This window comes from Carassius gibelio, chromosome A23, assembly GCF_023724105.1.
Source record: "Carassius gibelio isolate Cgi1373 ecotype wild population from Czech Republic chromosome A23, carGib1.2-hapl.c, whole genome shotgun sequence".
Taxonomy (NCBI): Eukaryota; Metazoa; Chordata; class Actinopteri; order Cypriniformes; family Cyprinidae; genus Carassius; species Carassius gibelio.
In genome coordinates, this window is record NC_068393.1 from 4,881,626 (window position 1) to 4,902,756 (window position 21,131).

A 21,131-nucleotide genomic window follows, 5' to 3' on the forward strand; every position below is an offset into this window, starting at 1 on the left:
CACACCTCTTTTTTAGACCAGCACGTCCATGGGCGCACAAATGGGTGAAAATGCATTTACTAACTAAACGACATGGCGCTGGACGGAAAATGTGAACAGTGCCGGACGCAAACTAGCTAACACACTTGTGCTGCGCCTTGCGTCGCATTGCGCAGGGTGTATTATTGGGGCCATAATATTAACCCTTGTTACTGTCACGGTTCATGAATTCGCTGTCTCTCTCTCTTGTCTGTGTTTGTATTGTATTGTTGTGGGTAGAGCTGCCGATCACTGGGCTCATCAGCTCTGCAATCAGGACTAATTAGTACACCAGTTGCAGAGGATCTGCACTGACTATTTAGTCTCTCTGTTTTCCCCTTGTCTTTTGTCAGATTGTTTTTTTGGATGTCGGTTCTGTTTCACGCCTGTTCAGTCTCCTCGCTGCCTGTCCACTTGTCCTGCACGTCTGCCCTCTCATCTTCACCATCTCCCGGATTATCACCGCCGTCAACTTTCTGATTGTCGTTTGTCTTCACTCACCTCCCAGGATCTCCACCGGACTGGGCTATACCACAGCATCCCTGTGTCACTGAGTGTTGGCTTCCTCGAACTTTGTGTTCATCATCATCTTCATCCCTGTTTCACATTTATTAATACAACTCTCTTACTTGCTATTGAATCCATCTTATCATTACTTCACAGTTACATGACGGCAGAACCAATGTTATTTGATCAGGTTTTTTAAACGTGCTGATTGTTCTATTGTGTGTGTGTGTGGGGGGGGGGGGGGGGGGGGCATGTTTTTGTGACATATCAGCTCTGTATAATGACATGGGTATGACACAGGTATTACATGGAGAGGGTAACTAATGAGGACATAACCCATGTCCCCATTTTTCAGTAATGACATGACTAAAACCATTTTTTGACTAAGCTCCGCCCACAGGAATACACAGAAATGGGGGCGTGGTCTTGTTGTGTTCGCACGGAGAAGAGGAAGAGTTGCGTTTGTGTTTATCACTATGTCGTCGAAACGCTGTTATTTTGATCTCGGAGTCCAATCACCTTTGTTTGGTCTTTCCAGGGATGCTGTTATTAGAGATGGTTAATTTATGTTTAACTCGGTTCCCGAAAATTATAATCCACATGTAAAACTATGTGCAGCACATTTTGCTGAGGACAGCTTCCTCAATCTCAATCAGTTTAATGCCGTATTCGCACAAAGATTGTTCTTGAAATATGGAGCAGTTCCCCCTTTGTCTGGAGAAGGCGTTGTTTATGGACCACAACCGATAAGTGTATTTTATTATTTAAGTTGGTGCGTTTAACAGTTTCTGTAACTTATTACACAAAGGGCAACGCTGTTTAGCTTTGTTAACTAGATGTTAGGGCTAACATCTAATGCGATTTTCATGCACATCTCATTTGTAAAGGGGTTCTGTGATTAGAAGTACATCTCCAGCACATGCGTTCAGATCAGTATTGCCAGGTTTTCAAAAAAAAACCTGCCCACTTGCTTCTCAAAACTAGTCCAAAACTAGTCCAATCACGTTAGCAGGAGAGCAGTGCGCGCTCAGCTGCTGTCGAATCACAACACAGGAACCGCTGGCCCAATCAGAACTCGTTACGTATTTCTGAAGGAGGGGCTTTATAGAACAAGGAAGTCATCAGCCCGTTTTTATGACAGTGAAAACAACGGTATACAGAGAAGTTAATTGTGTGAAAATACTGTTTTTATAAACACAAAACGTGAACATTTTATATTGCACACTGTAAACACAATCAAAGCTTCAAAAACACGATAAACGTGACCTTAAATAAGCTTCCTCCCATGAAGAAATGACACTAAGTTGAGGCCTAACTCTTAACCCTATCCCTCATTCTCTCGCTCTGTCCTGTCTTTTTTCTTTCTCCTGACCTTTAAGTCCTTTCCCTCTATTGTGTTTATGTCTATCTTGACATGCCTTTGGCTTCCTGTAGTCATTTCTTCCCTTTTTCTGTCTTAAGTTGCAGTCAGTTAAAAAAGGTCACATTTAGACATCTAAAATAAACAGTTCATTCCCCTCTCCTTCTCTAGTTTATAAATCCATCATGGAAGTATTTGTGGACCCAGTGTTGGTTTTAATGACTGCTGTATTTTCTTGTGCACCCAAATTTAACCTCAGCCCCTCTTCCTGTTTCAAGCCCATGGAAATGGTGTTTATGGACCAGAGAGAAACACACATGTACTGTATAAAGCTTCGCTGCTGTTCCACTAGAGTCTTAAATGGTCAAAGCTAGTGCGTCGTAACCACCAATAGTAAACCATAAACAGTGTGCACTCCTATAATGTACAAAAAAAAAAAAAATGTTGTTATTGTACAGTGAAGACCTGTTAATTGGTTAAAAAGGTGAATCAATTGTAAGATGTTTTAAGTCTATTAGAAGTTTTTATAAGTTTATCTTCTTTTTTTATTCTGTAATTTAGTTGTCATTAATAAAGTGCCTGAGTTTGAATACATACTCTATGCTTTATAGATTACAACAGAATAATTCGATTTTTAAAAGCTGAAAAGTAAAAATAAAAAAATAAAAAGAGAAAATAAAAAGAGAAATTGAAAGGGCAAGCATCTCCATGAGGTGGCAATTACAGTATACGTCCTCTCTTCACCCTCTCTGTCTTCTTCTCTAATTTGACAGAGCTTTGAGTGTTATGATGGGGGTAGAGAGAGCACTAGGGGAGGAAGAGGGAGGCAGAGGGTTAGATGGATAAATGCAAACCAAGCATTAATCCTACAGGCGCATCAGGGAAGAATACAAGGTCAGATTAACGAAGAACAGTGCAGGCCAGATCACGCAAGAAGCAGGTCCCATGCCAAGATTCCTTTTGCTGCTTCAGTGCTGAACATCCCCTCTCCATCCACCACCCATTCATCAAACATTGCACTCCATCCATCAGCACCAGCTCTCTGCCCAGAGATCACGCAGCGGAAGATTCATCTGTGAATTTAACCAGTGCTCTGAAATGGGCGGTTGAGTTTGTTTTTCCGATCCCAGTTTGCATGCTGCTCATGTTATATAATTTGGCATATTATATGTATATATATATATATATATATATATATATATATATATATATATATATATATATATATATATATATTTGTTACTGTCATTCTGTTTCACTGTGGAAGCTTCTTTCATGAAAATAAATTCCTCATATGTGTAAACATGTCTGGCAATAAAAGTTCATTCTCATATTAGGATTGGCGCATCTTCAGGTATATTACACACAAAATAAATACATTCTGCAATGTTGCTTATAAAAATAAAATATAAGTGTTAGCATAACTAAAGACAAAAAGTAAAAAAACCATGATTTTCTATGTTGCTATTGCTAGGTTTTCAACAATTGTGGAAGAGTAAGCCTCGTTCATTCTAGAGATTATTTTATTTAAATGTAATACATATAAATGATAAAAGTTAATTTTGTAAACTTTTACTAATACACTTAGCATGTAGATGACCTCAGAGCTAACAGAAGTGGAAACAAAGCAAATACAGCTCAAGTTGACAAAAGCTTAAAGCAGACCGGGACATCAGCAGGGTTTTGTTAACAGTTTTTCACCATAGATCAAGGCATTCCTGTAGCACCAAAACTAAAAATGATATGGTGGTGCTAGCAATGCCAGGGTCATGTGCTTAGTTCCCACTGAATTGAATAAATGTATACCTTAAATGCATTGTAAGTTGTTTCAAAAATCAAGTGTTTTAAAAATCATTTCTTTGGTACCGAAATGCAGAATGTGTTGGCAGTATTAGAGATGGACTGATTCAAGCAGTACGAGAAAATGAAGACTTTAACTCATGAGTCTTGCAGGACCATTGTGGTAATGAGCTCTGAGCTCCCTGATAAAGAACAGGGCCAGAAACCTCAAACATGAGGTCAATTCCCTTTTAATACCCTTCAGATATGCCACGGCAGGGAGAGATGATGGAGTATTTGGGATTGTGATGAGCTGAGACAGCGGAGAGAGGGGGATTATGAGATCAGGCAGAAGAAGAGCTAATCCTGCCTGTTCTTAGCTATGATAGCGCTATAAGTGACAACACATGCAAGTTCTGGTACTCCACGAACTCCGCAGTAACTACCGCAGTACTTAAACATCTAGAGACTGTGGGATGTCCAATCACAGTATCGCCTATTCGAGATGGGATTTAGACCTACAGAGAAGGAGCTCTGATCCTACGGCCTCTCTCTCCTCCCTGTAAAGGGATCAAGATAGCAGACCGCTAATCAGTGATGTGTGCAAGACCATGATGTTGCAATGATTTACCACTTATGAGATTTTCAGTCTCATAGTGTGTTTGTGGGACTCCCATTTTGCCTTGTTGAATAGTAAGATTACCATCGAGAACTTTGAAAGCTAGTTTGGAGATAAATGGGTGGAACCCGTGCCTCAGGAAACAAGGCAAATTTTCCACTTCCAAGTGACCCACAAAAACATGGACAAGATCCTGGTAGCAAAATAACATTTGAGGAGAGGAAAGGAAAAGATAGAAAGCTGCTGATGTAAAAAGAGGCGACAAGGAACAAGGATACACATGCATTAGCATGATGTTAGAGAAGAGATCTAAAAACATTGATAAAAAATAGATGGAAAATGGAAGCTTTAGCCTAAGTTCTGCCAGGAAGACTCAATCACTTCGTCACTAATTACCTTCATCATTATCCAATCACGTCTTTATACTCCTGTATAAAAGATCGTACTTACACATGTTTGAGTTCGCAGATGCCAACGCGACAACAACCGCAGATTCCGACGCGATTGTACTTGCGCAAGCTGTCGTGTTTATTCATCTACTTGCTCTAATTAAGTTCGTGCCCCGCAAACTATCAAGAGTTCGACGTTCCTCTAAGATGCACACGGATCGTTGGCTTAGCTCTGTGTCGCGGTGATTATCTGCAGTCATTTGTGTTGGATGATTTACCAGCTTTTCTCGGCAGAGGATGTGAACATTGGCGGAGTTCCGTGTGCTTCCAGGCCAGGGTTGCCAGGTTCTCAAAACCACCAGTTACTACTATTTAAAAAAAAAATAAAAAAAATAAAAAAAATAGCCCAATCGCGTTCAAAAGGGATTTATCGGTAGAATTCACATTCTAGGGGCTATATATAACACTATTGGGGTCACCTCAAACCCAGGACAGAAAAGGCAACCCACACAAAAAAAAAAAAAAAAAAAAACGGTCTTGGCAACGCTGGTGCTTTCCGAGATGTCGCGTCAGTGCTGCTTGGGTCTCAACACCTGAAAAGACTTTGGTCTCAATCAACAAATATTCATCTGTACGCTCACGTGAACCTGCAGCAATGAAGTTTCTCCGGACCAGCAGACCGAATTAAGGCTGCCAGTCTCTTCGGCATCTCGCCTCCATCACTTCACAAGTCTACAGCATTATAAGTATCATTTTGTTCTATGCACTTGCAGCGCCTGGGCATTAATTTATTCTCTGCAAGGATTTATACTTGCACGTTCAAATAAAACACTGGGCGTTTCGTGCTTGTTTATTGACTTGCACAGCATAATTAAGATGTTGATCATAGTGCATGCAATTTTCTGAATTTCTTCGTAATGAGGCACTTTAAGGCTCATCATAAACGCTACAATCTTTATACTGATAAAGATTTTCGCATTTCTTAAAAAAAAAAAAAAAAAAAAAAAAAAAAAGCTCTGTCTAGCACACTTGAGATTCGCTGTTTTAATCCTATGCTTTAATATTTGTTTATTCAGTCTTTCATTTGCTTTATTCCTGAAAGTTCATACTCTAATGGGATTCTATGGTTGCAAATGCAGGGAACCGCTGCTCTCACCTCATCTTTACATGGCTTACTCTTGGGCTAGTGAATTATGAACACTGGATCTACCAAGCTGATGCGTATATGGACCCTTCTTTTGAGTCGTAGGTAAGATTCGGCTCAATGCTCCGTCAGCAGGCATATAACTCCACGTGACACGAGTTGCTGCTGACCTTATTTCAGAGTAGTGACATATCTCCAGTTTAAACCGAATATTAATTAGCAGGCATGGTTTGTTTGCACTCCTGGTCTCCGTCTCAAGGCGCGGTCGCACTTGACTTTAAACATGCGAAATTATTTCGAACGCCACTGCCAATATGGGCGGGAGCAAGATAAAACAGTCTCCCCTCAATTATCACGAGATGGATTATTATGTTTGCTAGCACTGTGTCTTTTGCAACGGCGTCGAAAGCGTTTTATTATATTGTAACGTTACTCTGTATCTCTCTATAAATATATACACCCTAAGGGGAGGAGGGGGAGAAGAAAGAGAGAAAAAAAAAAAAAAAAAAAAACACGTTGTCATTCCAATGTATCACCTGTTCCCGTCGACACTACAAACCATGCAGCTTTTCTTTTATAAATCTTTTAATGTATTATAAAATAGGACGCTGCGCAACAGCTAAAGTTATATAGTGCTTCCTTTTTGAATTTTTGTACAGAGGCCATGCAGCAATGTATCGCTCTTCTACTGGTCCACATCCTCACGTTATGCAAATTCCCTGGTCAGAGTACACCAAACTTGAACTTTGGAACGTAGCGAAATGCAAAATTTTCGCATAAGCTTGCGTTTCCGGTCCGACGCATTCGCACGCGTATGAATGGAAGTCAATGGAGAGAAAAGTGCAGTGTGACCGCCCCTCACTCATAACTAACTAACGGCCGGAGGGGCGCGTGAAGTAGGTTCTGCTCATGCTGTCAAACTGACGTCATCAGAAAATTATTCGTTACAGGGCGGAAATATTCAGAATTTGATAAGATTGCTAAGACAAACAATGTTTAATTGTTTACATCAAGATTAGCAATGTGTGCTAGTAAGTCAATTCGATTTATGCGTATTTTAAACCTCTGATACCTCAACTTAATATTATAAAAGAGAAAAAAAAAAAAAAAAAAAAAAAAAATTGGGGAGTGACAGTTAAGGGGTTAAGCTACAATCAAGGCTTGTTTATATTCGCGCATCTACTGGTGTTGGTTCATCACTCTTACTCGGCTGTTGCGGCTTTCACTTTACACTTTTAAACTTTCAGACAGCTGTGCCCTCAGCCAACCCGGATTCTTCAGTCTGCCCTCCGTTAGCAGACATAATACTAAACGAAGTGCTTACGTCAGCTGGAAATCACATTTCTAAGGCGTCGCTCCCTGCTCCCTACACGTTGCATGGTCCGCTTCTAATGTTTTTCCTTCCAATTTTGCGTCCTATTCTAATTTCGACCGTTGCTCCTTTCTTGTCAAAAAAAAAAAAAAACCCAATCTTTATTTCTCTATTCGCAGACTCCTTGCCAGCATCTAATCCAAGCTAAATTTTATAATCAAATTTTCAAGCCTTTGGTTATTCAGTTCTATTACTACTTGAGGGGTTAGCTAAATCTTCCAACAAATTAAAGACAAATGTCTGCCTATTACCCTGCCCATATTGCAAAATGAATTACTTCTATCTGCTACGGCCTTCCTTCAAAGTACCTCAATATTCTTCTGGAGGCAGTGTTTATCTGCTTTCTACAGGTTATGCTTCCAGGGGAATTCACTTCAAACCAATCAATTTGATCCTGCTCGCGGCATTTCCTTCAGATCTATGATTCGGACCAAAAATTCTTCACACTCTCCTCAAGCACTCAAAAACCGAAAAAAACACCTTAACAATTCTAAAATCAATAATCCTGTCCCTTCTCTGCATGGTGAAATTTCTTAAAAATCCGACCTAGAATTTCTAAAACGCACCAGCTCTATTTTTCCTAACGGAGCCCCCTTTCCAAGGCTGTTTAGAACTCACTTAACCACTGTTCTCAAAGCTGCAGTCTATCTACTGGCCATTCATTCAGAATTGGGGCAGCTACTTCAGCAGCTGAATGAGGGATCTCTACATCAGCTGTTAAGATCATGGGCAGATGGTCTTCCTAAGCATTTGAATCATACATTAGACCTGATTCAAAACCATTATTGAAGCTCAGCAAGCTCTCCTGTAACTAATCAGGTAAATTCATGCAATTACTGGTGGTGGTGTTACTATATCTGTATGGTCTTTCAAGGCCTGTCTGTGTCTGCCTATCGTGACTATTTCTGTACGGTCTATCGAGACCTGTCCGTGTCCGGCTATCATGGCTATTTTTCTGTATGGTCTATCAAGGCCTGTCCCATGTCTGCCTATTGTGGCTATCTGTGTCTGGCCTATCGTGGCTATTTCTGTACGGTCTATCGAGACCTGTCCGTGTCCGGCAGAGGTGGGTAGAGTACCCAAAAACTTTACTCAAGTAAAAGTAAAAGTAATTCTAGAAATATTTACTCAAGTAAAAGTAAAAGTACTTGTCTTGAATAGTTACTTGAGTAAGAGTAAAAGAGTATCGGATAAAAAATCTACTCAAGTAGTTAGTTACTAGTTACTTTGGGTCATATATACGGAGCCTTTTTTTATATAGATATATAGACAAAAAATGTAAGTAATGTATGTGTGTGTGTATAAATGTATATATTTCATCAGCCTTTAATCAAATTTATGTAATTTATTATAAAACCCTGTCTGTTTATTTAAGTAACAAATATAGGTATCATGCCATAACATATTTTTAATACGACTGACTTTATTTTAAATGTGAATTTAACATTGAAAGTTAATGTGATATAAATATTGCTACTAATCTTTCATTGTTCAGAAAGAGAGCAAATAACATTTACATTAAACATAATTTTCACTGACAGTCTAGATTTCATTCACTCTCAGAAACTACCATTAAAATCACTGAAACTGTTAACACTGTGAAATCAATATCTTAATTATAGATTCGTACACACATCTGCACTTTGTTGTTTCTGACGAGAGAATTCGGCAGAAAGAGGTATTCAGTAAGTGAGCGAGTGAAGGAAGCACCGGCATTTCAGCGATGACTCATCGGAACACCTCTGATTGGCCATTGCATTCAAAAGCTCAACAGAACCGTGTGTGATTGGTTAATGTGCAGCGCTGTAAAAACGCGTCTGTCTCTGGCTCAGCGCCAGCAAGCGATCACAGATCTGAATTTAGCAGCTGATGATATGACTTGCTGAACGTACTCGCACTGGTGTGATTGTATTAATATTAATAAAATCTTAATCGGCTATTCTTTGTCTTTTGGAAGCTGCATTCAACCTGTTATAAGCCACACACGTACAACAAACTAATGTCACAGTGGTATCGTGTACTGTAATCGAATGTAGCCCAAGTTATTACCTGTTAAACAGTAGACAGCACACGTGTTCATCTAATAAGGATCTCCATCGCAAGCAAAGAATAGCCTTTGCAGATTAGCTTTCAATTCAGTGCAGTTCCATAGCCACGTTTTCAACGCTGCTGATCTTAGACGTTACAACTCTGAGTGAACCGCTTCAGACGCTCAGCGCGTGTGCAGCATGGAACTGAACGACTCAATCAAACTGATTCATGAAACAATTCACTCGTTTGCCGACTGGTTTGATCAAGCCTTTGAACAGAGTTGACTCAAAAGAATGAATCATTCGCGAATGGGCATCGCTCATTGTCCAGAGAAAAGTAGACGGCGCGTTTGGAATAAACTGAAGCATTTATTGCATTAAGATAAAGTAACGAGAGGGGCGTCGCCCACAGTAACGAAGTAAAAGTACAGATTTTTCCCAAAAAATGTACTCAAGTAAGAGTATAAAGTACCCATCTTTAAATATACTCCGAAAAGTATTCGTTACCCCGAAAAATTACTCAAGTAAATGTAACGAAGTAAATGTAACTCGTTACTACCCACCTCTGGTGTCCGGCTATCATGGCTATTTTTCTGTACGGTCTATCAAGGCCTGTCCCATGTCTGCCTATTGTGGCTATCTGTGTCTGGCCTATCGTGGCTATTTCTGTACGGTCTATCGAGACCTGTCCGTGTCCGGCTATCATGGCTATTTTTCTGTACGGTCTATCAAGGCCTGTCCCATGTCTGCCTATTGTGGCTGTCTGTGTCTGCCTATCGTGGCTATTTCTGTACGGTCTATCGAGACCTGTCCGTGTCCGGCTATCATGGCTATTTTTCTGTATGGTCTATCAAGGCCTGTCCCATGTCTGCCTATTGTGGCTATCTGTGTCTGGCCTATCGTGGCTATTTCTGTACGGTCTATCGAGACCTGTCCGTGTCCGGCTATCATGGCTATTTTCTGTACGGTCTATCAAGGCCTGTCCCATGTCTGCCTATTGTGGCTGTCTGTGTCTGCCTATCGTGGCTATTTCTGTACGGTCTATCGAGACCTGTCCGTGTCCGGCTATCATGGCTATTTTTCTGTACGGTCTATCAAGGCCTGTCCCATGTCTGCCTATTGTGGCTATCTGTGTCTGGCCTATCGTGGCTATTTCTGTACGGTCTATCGAGGCCTATCTGTGTCTGGCTATAATGGCTATTTCTGTACGGCCTATCGAGGCCTGTCCGTGTCTGCCTATCGTGGCTGTCTGTGTCTGGCCTATCGTGGCTATTTCTGTACGGCCTATCAAGGCCTGTCCGTGTCCGGCCATCATGGCTATTTTTCTGTATGGTCTATTGAGGCCTGTCCTGTGTCTGCCTATTGTGGCTATTTCTGTATGGCCTATTGAGGCCTGTCTGCGTCTGCCATTGTGGCTGTCTGCGTCTGGCCTATCGTGGCTATTTATGTACGGCCTATCGAGGTCTGTCTGCGTCTGCCTATCGTGGCTAATCATGGTCTATCGAGGCCTGTCTTGCGTCTGCCTATCGTGGCTGTCTGCGTCTGGCCTATCGTGGCTATTTCTGTTGGTCTATCGAGGCCTGTCCGTGTCTGGCTATCATGGCTATTTTTCTGTATGGTCTATCAAGGCCTATCTGTGTCTGGCCATCATGGCTATTTCTGTACGGTCTATCTAGGCCTGTCTGCGTCTGCCTATTGTGGCTGTCTGTGTCTGGCCTATCGTGGCTATTTATGTATGGTCTATCGAGGCCTGTCTGTGTCTGGCTATCATGGCTATTTTTCTGTACGGTCTATCGAGGCTGTCTGTTTCTGCCTATCATGGCTATTCTGTATGGTCTATCGAGGCCTGTCTGCGTCTGCCTATCGTGGCTGTCTGCGTCTGGCCTATCGTGGCTATTTCTGTTGGTCTATTGAGGCCTGTCTGTGTCTGCCTATCGTGGCTGTCTGCGTGAGGCCTATCGTGGCTATTTATGTTGGTCTATCGGGGCCTGTCTGTGTCTGCCTATCGTGGCTGTCTGCGTCTGGCCTATCGTGGCTATTTATGTACGGTCTATTGGGGCCTGTCTGCGTCTGGCCTATCGGGCTATTTATGTTCGGCCAATTGGGGCCTGTCCGCGTTTGCCTATCGTGGCTGTCCGCGTCTGGCCTATCGTGGCATTTCTGTTGGTCTATCGAGGCCTGTCTGTGTCTGCCTATCGTGGCTATTTCTGTTGGTCTATCGAGGCCTGTCTGTGTCTGCCTATCGTGGCATTTCTGTTGGTCTATCGAGGCCTGTCTGTGTCTGCCTACCGTGGCTATTTCTGTTGGTCTATCGAGGCCTGTCTGTGTCTGCCTACCGTGGCTATTTCTGTTGGTCTATCGAGGCCTGTCTGTGTCTGCCTATCGTGGCTATTTCTGTTGGTCTATCGAGGCCTGTCTGTGTCTGCCTATCGTGGCTATTTCTGTTGGTCTAACGAGGCCTGTCCGTGCCTGCCTATCGTGGCTGTCTGTGTCCTGCCTATCGTTGCTGTCTGTGTCTGGCCTATTTCTGTAAAACTTAAGAAGTTTAATCTAACGTCATTATACTGGTCATGCTAACTCTCTTTCTATTTCTTCCAGGAACCTTAGGATTCACAACTGGTGGGTATACTTCATCTACTTTTTTGGGGGGGAAGGCTGGCCCCGTCTGGAGGTCTCATAATCCACCTAATTTTGGGGGTCTGCTGCGCCCCTGCCTTCGTCTTCAGGCAGGAAATGCAGATTCGCTACCCTCGGATTACGAACCATGGACGGGGCCTTCCGCCAAAGAAATTTATAATTGTGCTCGCTGAGCTGTCAATAAATGTATGCTTCGTACATTCCTCTATCTCCCGAGTCTTTCTGGTAGAAATGGAAGCTTTAGCCTAAGTTCTGCCAGGAAGACTCAATCACTTCGTCACTAATTACCTTCATCATTATCCAATCACGTCTTTATACTCCTGTATAAAAGATCGTACTTACACATGTTTGAGTTCGCAGATGCCAACGCGACAACAACCTCCACCCTCCCCACCACCACCAGGATGGTCCTGTCCTTACCTTCCAGGGGGGGTCTGCTGCGCCCCTGCCTTCGTCTTCAGGCAGGAAATGCAGATTCGCTACCCTCGGATTACGAACCATGGACGGGGCCTTCCGCCAAAGAAATTTATAATTGTGCTCGCTGAGCTGTCAATAAATGTATGCTTCGTACATTCCTCTATCTCCCGAGTCTTTCTGGTAGAACTTGTAATTTACAAATATTTCTGACTGTTGATGATCACTCCTCTCCACTCCTCGTGTTCCCATTCCTCTTTTGTTCTTCATACAACCAAGTGTTGCACCGATCTCCACAAATTTGTTATTTCTGGGAAGGGTGCCCACCAATTTACCCAACCTCATGTAACTCCCACTCTTGGAGCATGTTGTGTGAAACAAGATGAGAAGCCCTGTGAAGATGACAAGGATAAGCCTCGTCCCTGAACCCCTTCCACTCCAAATCACCTTAGGTCATCATCCCCCTCCACAATAACTTTTCTGATTAAAGTCCTCATTGCCTGCAAATCTTAGAATAGTTTCTCTCATGGTAAGTAGCCTGCTAAAAGACCAGCATAAATTGCCATGCTGGTTGGCACTGGCTTGGTGCTGGTCTACCAATATAGTTATGCTGTACATCAACAAAACTGATGAAGCTTGTTAGCCAAGCATTTTTTTTCTAGTTAAAATGGTGAATGAGTCTCGTGGGGATTATATCGGGGGAAGATTAGGATGATTCCAAGGGATAAGAGAGAGGGCCAGATGCAGACAATTGTTGAAACTACACCAACGCCCCTGGATACTTATGTCCCATAGTGGGGACTATCATCCAAAACTAATCATCCGCATCAGTACAATAATGCAGGGGTTTTCAACCCACTATATTGCAAAGTTTACTTCCAACCTGCTTCAACCGACCTGCTTGTAACCATGAAGAACTTGATTAGTTGCTTAATATCACTTTTATTAGAGTTGGAGCTAAGCAACAAGACTGAATATAACTGCAATAATGGATGGAAGAATTTCTCAACTCACATTCTCATTGCACTCCTGACCCCAGCATGGTAATGGATAATCATGTGACTGTGGATAGATGAGGAGATTTCAGATGGTTCAGAGGCCTTTCGTCTGTGTTTGCACTGGAAGCTTTGAAGTTTTGGAAGTTTTTAGAGAGGAAAAAAGCAAGCTTTAGTTTGGGTGAAACTGTCACTTGAATTATCCTAGCAACTTGTAAAATGGCTCTGGTCTTAATTAAGAGATGGAAATGTTTCATTATGCCTTGCTTGAACTGTGAGTAAATTCTAACTCAAACTAAATCCTAAGATTTATAGCTTTAATCCAACCATAGTCCAATTTTACCCAGCAGACCAAACTGTGACCAAGATGCTGTCTATACAAACTATGTCACATAAAGCACTACTAGTATTTTTGCAGGCCATAGTAAAGCAACACATTATATAGTATTTTAAACAAACTCTGAAGTATTTGGACTTGAAAATCAATCCCTTATACATTCAACACTTCAGATAATGGTTTCTAAGTATGGTAGCTCTGTCATTCGCACCTCAACTAACCATGAAAGATCCATTTAGCAAGTTGTTTAAGATAAACCAAAAGCTGAATCACTCTCCAGCAGATGAAAGCAATGACACACTAAAGATTTCTGCTGAGCGCAGAGTGAAATGTCTTTTATTGGCTTTGTTTAACAAGCAGGGGAAGTGGTTTAACTCTCCACCCTAGTCACCCACAAACCCCCAAATTCAGCCCGAGCCAGACATGGAATTTTCCCGAGTTCAACAGGAGCTGTATCAATCTTCTGCCGGTCCCTGGAGACCTGTGTTTATTCCATCCAGAGTGAGACCGGTTTGTGACATGGCTCATGTTAAGCACGCCATGCTTCTCTCCTTCCTGCACGCAAATTTAGCACAAACTCATTGGCCAAACCACACATGCATGTTTCAGGAATGGCACCAGTAAAATTTCCTCTAATTTATATTTTTTGAGAGCAGGCCCCTTATCCAGAAAAACAAATTCAAAGAATCATGCATGCGACAGAACAGAGAGCCACAAAAGGGCTTTATATTCCCATGAAGACTTTGCCCAAAACGGACACACATGATAAACATGGGGCATAAATCCATTATAAAACACCCTTCTGATGCAGATTACTATTGACACAATTCATATGTTCCATACCCACAGATTTAGAACCAAGCAATGTGTCTGGTTCTTCCATGTGAATGATAAGGATTTTGATTTGATTTGATTGATTGACAAAGAAATGGTATGTAAAATATAATACTACACAAAGCAAACGTTAAAGTTTATGAGTTATTATCAAAGTGGCTAAGGAGCTTCTTGGAAGTATTGGTTTTGAAGAGATTTCAGCAAAACACTGGATAAAACGCTGGATAAAAAAAGGTGTATTCAATTTAATGTTTGAATGAGAGATGCTGTGCTGTGTGTATTATGGATTTGGTAAGTGCACAAATATGTTTTCACCACACAGGGTTCACAGGTTGTGTCATCCAAACTAACCAGAATCTTTTAGAGATTCAGTTGGATTTACTACCTGTTTTGTGTCAAATGGACTGGGAATATCCCAATTTTGAGCCATGTTCTGTCTCCTTCCTGTATCACATCTTAAAATCCTCTTTATTTAGATCCCTCTTCTTCTCTTGATCAAGGTAACCCACCACATCCATTCCAATCCTTTACAATGAAAACCTTTACTCTGGGAAAATCTCTCATGTCACACAGAATCTGCTTCTTCTGTTACATGATGGAATGCAACCTGTTTCTGGGTAAGTACTAAAAAACCTTGCCTGGATGACTTAAGCGAGGAAAAAAAAAGAATAAATCCGGCTGACTTATTTGAAATATAAAGTTTCTAAGAGTTTCACAAACCACATACATTCCAAATGAAAAGAAACCATACCCTTGAAATGGGTACATGCAATGAAACCAGAAAGAACACTTAACATAAAAATAAATCAAAATCTATTAAACTCTTTTACCACGCTGATAGAAGCACTGGTTAAGCAACAGTATTTAAAAAACAGACCTGACACCAAGAACAGAATTTAGAAAAAACTGTGAATGAGGTGTTCTATGAGGTGACTTTCTAGTATTGGTCAAAAAAGTTCACCTCAGGTCTTCAAGTGCCTAAATATCCTTTCCCGTCACCTTTATAGTCTGCCAGGGCAAATTTATAATAAAAGTAATAGCAAACACAAAACAAACGCACACACATCATTAACAGATTGCTCACAGTTGGTGTTTGTCCAAAAATAACTTTAAACAGAAAAAAGAAATGAAGTCGGCACACCACAGCTGCAAAAATAAAGACATTTATTGACAGATTTCTCAGCATCTCAAAACATCAACTTTGTGAGAGTCTATTGATAAATTCAAATTACAAATATTTTTTGGAGCTGTGCATACTGACTTTTTTTCTGAATATGAAATATTGACTGAAATCCTGATTTATAATCGAGGTGTTGTCTGACAAAATTCCCAAGGACAAGGTATAGGCAATGGTTATACTGTGATTTGAAAGCATCTGCTAAATGCATAAATTTAATTTTAATTTAATTTAAATATATATATATATATATATATATATGTGTGTATATATATATATATATATATTTACATGTAATATGATCACTCAGAAAAAAAGTTAGCAGGAACTGAATGCCCTGCTCTTCTCAGCCACTCACTGGAAAGTGCAGAAGTAAAAATACTATGCTTGTTGCAAGAAAGCTAGACATAGAGCTCGTAGGACAATACTGGCAAGTTTTAGAAACTTTTTTTTTTTTCCTTGAGCAAGTTGTCTAAAAATGGTTAAATCTAGTGACAAAGTTGCCAAGTTGCATTGACTGTGTATTCTCAGCATCAGAATCTTTGATAAAAAACTTAACATAACTCGCCAGATCTCTGGTCTTCAAGCATTTAGCTGTATGCGTGTGATCTTTGGATGTCCGATTAAAATATGGCTCACGAGGGGTTTTTCAAGAGGGGTCTTGCACCTGTCTCCTCCTGTCCTGGCCTTCACCCTTGCCCCCCCTGTTTGACCCCTGAAGTGTTAATCTTGCTAATCCTAACCATTCCAATAAAACATCTGGCTTCATTCAAACTCCATAAGGAGTCATGGACAAGAGTTGGAACTGACAGAGCCATGTCCCTTTCAATCTAATTGCAGTCATAGCCCTGATACCAACCCAAATTCACCTCCCCCAATTAAAGCCTGCCTTGACTCTGACACTAACCCTAACCCACTCTCCACAGAGCTCTGGTTCAGCCTCATCACGGCCCCAGGCGCCTGGAGTCAAGCTGTTAAAACTTCCAGAGATCTTTCTCTGCTTGTCAGGGCCATGTGGTTTAGGGTTGAGGGTTGAAGCAAGAGTAACAGTATTTTTCTCTTATTTGTTATTTGTTACGCATTACTGGTTAGTCTTAAGTCTTAGGTAACAGCATGCTTATCTTATAGTTTATTTTTAACATTTTTTTTAATGGCAGATGTTGGTAAGTAGGCCTTAGTCATAGCGTTATCCATTACTACTTGTGAATTCATTTAGTACAGGGGTGTCCAGACCTGCTCCTGCAGCTCCAACTGTAATTAAACACACCTGATCCAGCTTATCAAGGTCTTCAGACTCACTAAAAAATTTCCAGTTAAGGGTGTTTGGAGCTCAATGGACCAAAACTCTGCAAGCCAATGGCCCCCAAGGAGCAGGACTTGACACCCCTGATTTAGCCCAATGCTGAAACTTCTAGTTGAACTTCTGCTTGTTCTTCAAGTCTTCAAGTTTGGGGGTGTGGGGATTTCTATAGTTGGTTGCTTTGCCCCTGTAAATTATCTGTCTTACCTCGCTGAGGCCCTAACTGGCTGCTTCAGACACACAAAAATGTATCCATTCAAGGTGGTTTTACTCATGCATGACCATTTGAACTTGAACACCATTTATGAGGGAATATGATAAAAGGCTGTCAATTCCCATCCTTCCGGCCTGTCAATGGGGAATAAAACTGGCTGTTCAAGGTGAAAGGCAAGCGATTATACTGGATCTCATGTTGTTACAGAGCAGGGGCAGGGCAGACAGCATGGTGTACATGTACTGACCAGACAGCCTTGTAAAATACATACAGTCTGTTAACAGTGGTGGTCTTTATCTCTCTAGTTTCTGTTCATTTGTCAGAGCTGTGGTACACTGGACTTTACACAACTGTAGGGCCTTGAAGAGCTGTTGCTCACAGGAACTCCAGTTTGAGTCTAGGTTTGGTCATGTCTTTCTATCTTACCACCATTCTATTAAGTATAAATTATTTGTGGGGAACTGGCTTTCAGAGAGAAGTTAGGGGTGCAGTGGAGGGGAATGTATATCAAGCAAATGAGGCCCCGTCCACATGGAGAAGGAGTTTACCCCAATAAGATCTTTTTTTTCCTCGTCTCAAGAAATATCCGCGTCCACACGAAACCGCAAAATGATGTAGTATACATGCCAGACCAGTATGTGGCGCTGTAATTCTGACACAGAGATACACTAAAAACAGAGAAGAAGACTTGGACTATGCTCATAAACATTGCGCGTGGTACACAACCGAACATGGAATAATACATTTATTAATCTGTGTTAATGTTAGTTGATAAAAAGACAATCGTTCAGTGTTTGTTCATGTTTTTGTTGCTGTTACGTGACGTTGAGGTGTCTGACTAGGGGGGAGACGTGGGCTGATGATGTCATAATTTCTGAAAATATATGGATTAGCCGTCCAGATGAAAACGCAAAGACGGTGTTTACAAATGTATCCACTTTGGGACCCGGTTTCAAAAATAGCGGTTTCACCTTACGAAAACGCCGGATGCGCGTGGACGAAACGTCTATCCGATAAAAGAATTTGTGCGTATTCACAGAATACCGTGTTTTTTGCATTTAAAACCATAAAGCCCAGACTGCTGAGGGGAACACTGGAAGTGATAAAGGTGAATATTTCCTTAGTCACTTGGATCCACAATTATCTGACGGGCAGACCATAGTTTGAGTTTATGAGAATACAGTGTTATGTTTTTCTTAACATCTGATAAGTAATATCTGGGCCTCCTAGGGAACTATGCTATACCTTCCTTTTCAGTACATACAGGTGCCTCTCAATAAATTAGAATGTTGAGGAAAGTTTATTTATTTCAGTAATTCATCTCAAATTGTGAAACTCATGTATTAAATAAATGCAATGCACACAGACTAAAGTAATTTAAATTTAAAAAATTGTTTTTCTGTTTTTTTTATTATTGTGATGATTTTGGCTCACGTTTAACAAAAACCCACCAACAAAAAATCTCAACAAATTAGAATACTTCATAAACCCAATAATAATAATAATAATAAAACATTTATTGAATTTTTGGCCTTCTGGGAAGTATGTTAATTTACTGTACATGTACTCAATACTTGGTGGGGGCTCATTTTGCTTTAATTAATGCCTCAATTCAGTGTGGCATGGAGGTGATCAGTTTGTGGCACTGCTGAGGTGGTCTGCAAGCCCAGGTTTCTTTGAATGCTATTTCATGCATACTGAGTTTTTTACACTGTTAAGGAGTTGGATTCCCATGCTAAACATGGACAAAGTTTCAAAAATTAAGTTGTGCGTTTGAAGGAGTATTTTTGTTCCAAAAATACCTCTTCTGGTTTGTCACAAGTTTCGGAAAGTTTTTTTCGAGTATGGGTCTGTGTGACGTTAAATGGAGCGGAATTTCCTTATATGGGTCCTAAGGCACTTCTGCCGGAAGAGCGCGCCCGTATAGCAGAGCAGAGCGATTCACTGATCAGAGCGAGAGCGTCGCGAAAAGGACAAAAGGAGTGTGTTTTTGGTTGCCAGTGCAAGACAACCCTGCACAGATTACCAAAAGAGAAACAGCATTAAGGGCCCAGTGGATGGAGTTTATTTTTACAGAGCATCAACGGAGTTGTGCAAGTGTTTTTGTTTGTTCCCTGCATTTCGAAGATGCTTGTTTTACAAACAAGGCCCAGTTTGACGACGGATTTGCGTATCGTTTATTTCTTAAGGATAATGCGGTCCCAACGAAAAAGGGTCACGATCGTGTGTTGGAACCACAGGCAGTGAGTAAAACTGCTTCAAATATCTCTGTGTTGTTAACTTAGCTATCGGCGCGTAAGCACATCAAGTAAACAACATGGGATGTTGTCATCAAACTGCACTTTCCACATGTACAGCTTAAATAAAAAATAAAAAAAGACGACATAAAGTGGAACTTAGTCATTTTCCAAAACCATTAAGCAAATATATACAGTTTCAGTACATACCACATAGAGACGCCTTTGCTGATGCTGCTCTTGTTAAATTTCAGCCTCTGGATCTGTGTCACAGGTTCCAAACGCTCTCAACGCAAAAGCCTACTCGCGCTCGTGATTCTTTAGCTCCGCCCACACGTCACGCCTCTAGGTGCTCGTGTTTTTCCGGGAAAAATCGGTACAGACTATCTTTCTCTTTCAAATAAAATAAAAATAAAGACTTTTTGGAGTTATGAAGGATGCAGTACTACTCTATAGGTACTCAAGATTAACAGAATATTGAGTGAAAACGAGCATTTCACCCCCCCCCCTTTAACTAGCACACAAGCGTATATATATATATATATATATATATATATATATATATATATATATATATATATACAGTCTTCCTAGCTCCTATCCCATGACAGTTTTTCGGCATCCCTCCTCCAGCCCAACTCCTCACTTCTAATCTATTTATCCGAAATTAGGGATAGAGGGAGTTATTTGGGTTAGGGCTATAAAATATAAATGATAAAATATAACTTAATTCCCACCATATTTCTGATACTATCGATCAATCTTATCAGATTAATTATGATTGTTCACTTTTATTTTTAAATCTGTGCGTGCAGTGTACCTGAATTGCGTTAGCACCCATTAGCTTGTCATTATTGTTTTCATTCGTACCTATCGCAGTTTTCTTTTCTCCTCTCCTCTCCTCTCTCTCGCTCCAGTTCTTCACAAGTTCATCGGTAACACTTTATAATAACTGCATGCTATTAATCATGTAGCAGAAATGAGTCGAACCAGACAAATTAAAGAGTCTATCAGAGCTGTGTGCATTGAAACGAGAGCCGAACTCCTCAGGAAGTCATAAATCAGTTCTAGTGCCACAAGAACCAAGCAAGATAACCAACCAACCAACTTGTTCACACAACAGCTTTCAACATTAATACCAATAAAACAATTATTGACAATTTTAATTCGAAGAAGAGATTGTCAAATTTACTGTTCGTGATTGAAATGCAACGCTGGACATCACATGTAAACCCAGGAGATCAAGTTAAATACTTGCATTGACTTCCCCCACCCAGCAGAACCAGACTGAAATTCCTAAGGGGGAAGGGCTTTAAACCTTTGTCTTCACAGAAAAGTACCTTTGCCAGAGAATGGCAAAGAAACTGCTTTTTGTACATTATATATGGACCAGAATGAACTCAAAAAGACTTATAAATGAATCATTCCATTGCTTAACTCCATATTCATTTATGTGTAACCCACACATTTGACTATCATGTGTAATCACTTATTGTGGATGTCTTTCGATAACTATAGGATACATAGTCATGTCTAGTATTGATATAATCGAATTTTCTTGCTTGATATTGTCCTGACAATCATTTATTTGTAAAATATATCATAATCGTGTTATAGGAATCATGTCCAAAATTAGACCCTGCGGGGCAGGAACCACATGCTTGGTAAGATAAACAAATGATTTATGAAACCCCCGAGCCAAGACCATATCTGATTGGTCAAGGCAACATTCGAGGGGTGGCCAACAAGGAAGTTTAAATACTTTGGA

At 40.7% G+C, this 21,131-nt stretch overlaps 1 protein-coding gene across 2 annotated transcripts; it reads left to right on the plus strand.

The window, feature by feature from the left end:
- Positions 1-7,672: 7,672 nt before the first annotated feature.
- On the plus strand, positions 7,673-11,279 carry LOC127944417 (uncharacterized). 2 transcript variants are annotated; one of them, XM_052540324.1, is made up of 3 exons: positions 7,673-8,235; positions 9,904-10,148; positions 10,270-11,279. In XM_052540324.1, exons 1-3 carry the CDS (start codon positions 8,050-8,052, stop codon positions 10,892-10,894), a joined length of 1,056 nt encoding a protein of 351 aa, XP_052396284.1. In that variant the 5' UTR covers positions 7,673-8,049; the 3' UTR covers positions 10,895-11,279. The 2 variants fall into 2 exon arrangements, with proteins under 2 accessions (XP_052396284.1, XP_052396283.1); XM_052540323.1 differs by lacking the exon at positions 7,673-8,235 and having other exon boundaries at positions 9,467-10,148.
- The last annotated feature ends 9,852 nt before the right edge of the window (positions 11,280-21,131 follow it).